This window comes from Equus quagga, chromosome 2 (genome assembly GCF_021613505.1).
Source record: "Equus quagga isolate Etosha38 chromosome 2, UCLA_HA_Equagga_1.0, whole genome shotgun sequence".
In the NCBI taxonomy this organism is placed as follows: domain Eukaryota; kingdom Metazoa; phylum Chordata; class Mammalia; order Perissodactyla; family Equidae; genus Equus; species Equus quagga.
Window position 1 is genome coordinate 1248973 of NC_060268.1, and position 6159 is coordinate 1255131.

The following is a 6159-nucleotide window of genomic DNA, read 5'->3' on the forward strand; positions in this document are numbered from 1 at the left end:
CTTTGGCTTTTGAAACAATGTTTCTTATACAAAGTAGACTTTTCCTCAAACTGAAACATTTCCTAAGACTTCAGACTTGTGCTTTTTCTTCCAATTGTGTCCCACTTGAAATGTCAACGCAATGAAGAGATGCCAGTTCCCAGATGGACTTATTGATTTATTTTTTAAAAAATCAATGCCAGGCCATAAGCAAATGAAGAGCAATGATTAAGGGCCAGGAGATGGCGGCCTCCCTTGATGGGACTCTTACTCCGGGAGTCCCTCCCCCAGGAATGTGTTACTTTAGACAGATAGCCTGCAAGGCTGAACCCCTGTTTTTCTTCTTTCTTTCGGCACCATTGTTAAAGGATTCTGCTTTCTTGGGTTGCTCCAAACAGCCATTCAAAGTTAATATATCAGATCTAGCCTTCATATAGATTCCCCTCTAGTTTAATCAGCAAGCTGAAATCATACTGGACTGAAGCATTGCTCTTTGGTCATCAGTGAATTTTGTGTTCTTTCTAAAGGCTGTCCAAGTTTCTGTTGTCAACTTGTTTTGATTCCTACGCAGAAAGCTAATTTTAAAAAGTGTCTCTTTGGTCTAACTTTGAACTAGAACTTCACCAGTCTCTGAATATCCCCTGAATTTTTGTTTGTTCTTTATTCTCAGATTACTTTCAGATTTCATTCAAATTTCTTTGAGTTACTAGGGATTTTTTCAAGTGTCTCCTTCAATTTCAGTATATCCAAAAAGGAACTCATCGATTTCTCCCCAATGTGGGTTTCTCCTCCCGGTTCTCTGTCTTGGTTGATGGCACCATCATCCACCTTCCGATCACCTCGGCCACTTTCCATCACTCTCGTTCTCCCACCTACACACACTCGCTAGTCAAGTCTCCTCACTCCATCTCTGGGTCCGACATTTCCTTTCTTTCTCACGCCACCGCCCTAAGTCCGTCCCTTGTGGTCCTCATCTGGAGTACTCCAATGACTGCCAAACTGGCTCCCATTATTTCTTTCCTCTCCAACCATCCTTTGTATTTCCACTCAGTTACTTTCTAAAAGGGAGATGTATCATGTTTCTCCCCTGCTCAGAAACCTACCGTGCCCCACTATTGCCAATTTTTGAAAAGCCCAAACTCTAGCAACATTCAAGACTCTTCTTCAGTTAGTGCCAGCCTAACTTAGCAGCCTCGCCGCCTGTCATTCCCCACTGTTTCATCCCTGCACGCGTGTGTATTCTCCCCAGACTTATGGCATTCCTCAATTCCAACTGCCTGGCAAAACCCCAATTACCCTTCAAGCCCTAGTTCAAACACGCCTCTCTTTATGGGATCCTCCTTGATCTCCAGGCAGAATTAATCACTCCTTCTGTGTTCTCACAGCATTTTGCTTATATTCTTATTAAGCCCCTTGCCTTTGGTCAGGTTCCCAGAAGCCGATCCTGAGAGGAGGGTTTGTAGGGAAGTGTTTTATTAAGAAAATGCTCCCAGAAGAGACCAGCAAGTGGATGAGGGAAGTGGGACAGAGCCAGGAAAGAGACTGAGCACGGGTGAGTTCAGGCAGAGTCCCAGAGGGAGTAACTCTGAATCCATAGGGAAAGCCTGACATTAGTGCACGTCCTGCCCTAAGGAGGGAGCTGGACTTCATTACTCCCACACTGAGTGCTCACTGGCTAGGAACTAAGCTCCTCAGTACTTCCTGCCCTCTGGACGTGTACACGATACCCAAGGGCAGCCCCTGAAGCAGACTCATAGGCTCAGGTCATTGGAAGCCAGAGCATACGGGAGCTAATGGAAGGGCTCATGGAAATGGTAACAGGGGTCCCGGGCCTCTGGGCGGAGGCGGGTGGTGTCAGCTATGCTCCTCAGCATAGTCCGCCTGCGTGCACCTAAGTGTGGACAGCTATCCCCTCTGCCCAGCCGCCGGATGGCCAACCACTGGGGAGCAAGACCCCTTCCTCACCATCCTTACGTCCCTGCAGCCCAGGGTATCCCTTTGCACCTGGAAAGTGTTTAAATAGCATTTGTTGGCTTGAATTGAATTCTCCTTTCCTAGCTCTTGTGCAACGTCTTGCTGCTATAATCATATTGCTGAGATTTTTTTTCCTAGCTGGTTTTGGCTCAATAATAAAAGATATGGCTTCTGGGGTTTCAAAACCTAAGGTTCAACTTTTCACCTCGCACTTTTCTTCCTGGGGCAACAACTTGCTCAGCACATCTATTCCTAAATTCCAAGACAGGCTGCTTGCTCTGTTCAGTCAAGACTGCCAACCCAAGAAACATTTTCGAAAGATCACAGTCAACATCACTGCCAAGAGAAGACGTTCTTGGCACATGAAGAACCTGGTTCAATATGAGATACCAGATGGTGATTTCAACTTCAGCTCAATTCTTGCTGAAAAAAGTGTTTGAACTGCAGATGAGAAAAGCTTCTATGACAAATTTCCAAGTGTTAGAAGCTTCAGAGGGAAATGGCAAGTGTTGATACCCCCCCCCCCCAAACCACATGCACACAAACCAGAGAACTGGTACCTGCATCTGGTGGCTAAGATTCCCACAAAGATGCCTTTGCTTTTTAAGAAGACTATCTGCCCTGATTTGATTTTTACTAAGACTAAAGTATACTGAGTCCATTGAAAGCAAATAGTATTTGATTATGTGAAGTATTTTTTCCAAGAGTGTGTCCCCTTAGCATCTTCCGTGAGCTTTTTCGGTGTCTGGAGGTAACTCTTTTCCTCTCCACCAACAACTCCATTACTAAGCCAATTAATAATCAGCATGTCTCCCCTCCCTAATACTTTCAATTCACTGGGGATATATGTGAAGTAGGAATCGACGGTGCTCTGCCTGGGCGCCTTGGGTCTCCATCAGGGCAAACTCTGAGATGTGGTTTATGCTGCAGTGCTCACCTCAGGATTTGGCTGAGGCTGGGATCTGCCTGACATTGCACCCTTGCCAGAGTCTTCATGTCTGCTTTCCCTGCCTCGCTCCTTCCCAACCCTCCCATCACACTCTCTCACAGGTTTCTTCTAGGAACATCTCTTTAATAAAACTCTTGCACACAAATCCTCATCTCAGGGTCTGCTTTGGGGGAACTGACCTAAAATTCTGGGCAATGGAAAAATTCAAGGTATTTTATGTTAATAGAGAGAGGGGCCTTTGTTTCTGAAGCAAGGAATGTATGCAAACCTACTTTATCAATCAAGATCTCAGAAGAAAATAGTGGATAAACTCAAAATTAGGTATTTTGGAGAACAGTTTAAAAAGGGACTAATGACAAAAAGTGGGCCAAGTGCAGAGGAAAAAGGAGAGTGTCTGCCTGGAAGCTGATGTCAGGAGTGTCATTGCCTCCCATAGGCCTCATGGGCAAAGGAGGGCTGGTGACAGAGTGGTGTGGAGAGGGCTGTGTGACAGAAGCTGTGATCCTAAAGGATGCGGCCAGCCTACAGAAACCCTACAGGGAGCAAACTGGGTGAATAAATACCCCAACCTCATGCTCCTTCCTCCCTCCAACCTTTTGCCGATGACCTTATCAGCTGAACTTAACAGGACGCCAGGGCACAAGGAATACCTCAGGGTGGCCTCTTGGGGCATAGAGCAGGTAGAGAGGACAGAGAAGGCATCTGGAGGGACAAAGAGAAGCTATCCAGCACATCTACCTACGTGTTTTTTCACACACACACTCACATGCACACACAGTTTGGCCTGATCTTGACTGTGACCTGTGACTGGATCCACATAAATAGGCACTAATTTTTCTCTCTGCTGACTTTACTTCCTTTTATCTTGTTTATCCATCAGGGGACCCAGAGACAGGCTGCATGATGTCAGGAGAAGGGACCTCAATAATCAAGAATCAGACAAAATACATTTTTATGAAAGTTTGAGTATGTCATCTGGAGATCTCAGTGTTAGCCCAAAGACATCAGCCTCCAAGATGGCATTTTTTTATAGATTGAAATAGGATTCACAGAGCTCACTGCCATAAGATTTATCATCACTTTGACCTCAGTATTTTGGTGCAAAGATGTCTAAATCATATCCTTAGAGAACCATACCCATTCTCTCCCAAGTGAAAACAAAATGCACATCAAAGATTTATGCTGCTTTTGTAATGATGTATCTAATTGCTTTCTCATCAATCCAGGTGCAAAGACACCCTTATTATCCAGTTTATTCCCAAATGTTCCCAAAAAGGGATGCTTGGTGAGCAAACGAGTGAGACGAGGCTCCCCTGGCAGAGATTAGGTGAAACAAGGAAACGTCTCTTCATTCTCACCTTCTGAGACTGTTGGCTGTTTTAGTCCCCAGTGAAGATAATTCTCTTATGTATAAGATGACACCTATATAGTACCCTAGTACCAGGTTAGCTGTTTGCTTAAGGAACAGTGTGCATGTGTGTTGTATAATTATTCCTGGACCGAACAACTATGCATAAAGTCCATGAGTGTGTGTGTGTGCACTTACCCAAGATTGTCCAAAAGCAAGAGAGCGGAGCAGGAACTTCTCTTCTTTCTTATCTCCAGGCATGCTGTGTTGCAGGAAGAGAGTTTGGGTTCTAAAATAAGACTGATCTGCTTTTTAAAAAATACTTTTTATTCTGAGATAACTGTAGATTCACATTAAGTTGTAAGAAATAATACAGAGAGATTCCTTGGAGACCTTTTCCCCGATTTTCCCCAATGGTAAGGTTTTGCATAACTGTAGTACAATATCAGGACCAGGAAATGATGCTAATACAACCCTGGAGTCTTATTCAAACGTCTTACATGCTCTCATTTGTGTGAGTGCATTTAGTTCTATGCAACTTTGTCATATATGTGATTTGCTTTCGAATCCCGGCTCTGCTAAGTACTAGCTGTGTGATCCTGAGCAAGCCCCTTAACTTCTCTGAGGCCCATTTCCTCATCTGCGAAATGGGTCTAAAAATGTCTGCTTCCTACATTCGGTAAGGTCGCACGTCCAGCAGGCTGCATTCTCAACAAACGCTAGTTCCCTTCCTGGCTATCCCTTGTGTCTTCAGTGGCAAGGGAGCTCTCTCCTGTTTCTCGCTGAAATACCGGACTATGGGCTATAACAGATCAGGCGGCTCCTCCTTCAAGGGCAACATAGGGACACTGCCGCTCAAAGAGAGGACAGCGGGTGTCCCTCCGGCCACAGTGCCGCCTCTGGGCCCCACCCGGGGTCCTGTCTGCATCCAGATCAGAAGCGCAAGGATGGCGGAGGGCGAACGCCGAGAGTGGGAAGCCTGTGGACGAGGCGGGAGGAGGGGTTAGAGGAAGGGGGGATGGACGAGGGGGAAGGAGGAGGAGGAGTGGAGAGAGAGGCCGCAAATAGCGAGCAGTCGTGGGCCGAGAAGTACCCTCTCCGGGGAGCTCCGTCCCCGGCGGCGGGGGACGTCCCCAGGACTGGATGCGCCCGCGGAGAATGGATGCGGTGCGGGCCTGTGAGCGCACGGTGGGCAGGTGCGGAAGCCAGTGTAGAGCTGGTAGGAGAGTCGCTCTCGCTCCAGGGGTGCAGAGTCGAGTCCAGAGCTCTTCTGCCTGCGGGACCCTCTTCCAGAGACGGCCGGGGGGCGCCGGGCCGAGCGGCAGCCGAACCCTCAGGCCCCGCGGGCCGCGGACGTGACCGTGCGGCTGGCGCACCGTGTGAGCGCGAGGGGACGGAGGGCGGGGGCTCCCCCCGTGCACCCGCCCCCGGCCCAGCTCCGCCCGACCCGCGTCCCGGGGACACCCAGCCCAGGGGACGAGCCACCGGCCGTGCGGGCGCAGGAGGAGGAGCGGGGAGGAGGGCCCGCGCCGTCCCGGCTCCTCCCCGCGGCCCAGGCTCCGGGCGCCGCCGTGCCCCCATCCCGACGCCACCCCGCCCCGACCCCACTCGGAGCCTCGAGCCCCGAGCGCGTCCTGGCCGGGGTCCCCGCGAGGCGCCCAAGAGCCGGGGGGCGGAAAGCAAGGCGCGGACGCGAGTCGTGGGCGGGCCGGGGGCGGGACCGAGGCGGGGCCGGGGGCGGACCGAGGCCCGGACGGCGCGGGGCCGAGCGGCGCGCGCAGAAGGACGGGCCCCCGCCCGGCGCGGCCTCCGGAAGGACGCGCCCCGCGCCCGCTCCGGGAGGAGTCCAGCCCGGCGCCGCCCGCGCCTCCCCGCTCGGCCGAGGCGGCGGGCGCGGGGCCCGCAGGTA

General features: G+C 50.4%; 1 protein-coding gene across 10 annotated transcripts in view; it reads left to right on the forward strand.

Moving 5' to 3' along the window:
• The first annotated feature begins 4587 nt into the window (after positions 1 to 4587).
• Positions 4588 to 6159, forward strand: part of NIN (ninein) — a 93148-nt gene continuing 91576 nt past the window's right edge. For 7 of the 10 annotated variants that reach the window (XM_046653286.1, XM_046653287.1, XM_046653289.1 and 4 more), the window contains exon 1: positions 4588 to 6156. In XM_046653286.1, coding sequence (XP_046509242.1) covers positions 5269 to 6156 — 888 coding nt within the window. In that variant the 5' untranslated portion in view covers positions 4588 to 5268. The remainder of the gene's footprint in view (positions 6157 to 6159) is intronic. The other 3 variants (XM_046653294.1, XM_046653293.1, XM_046653295.1) reach the window with 3 other exon arrangements.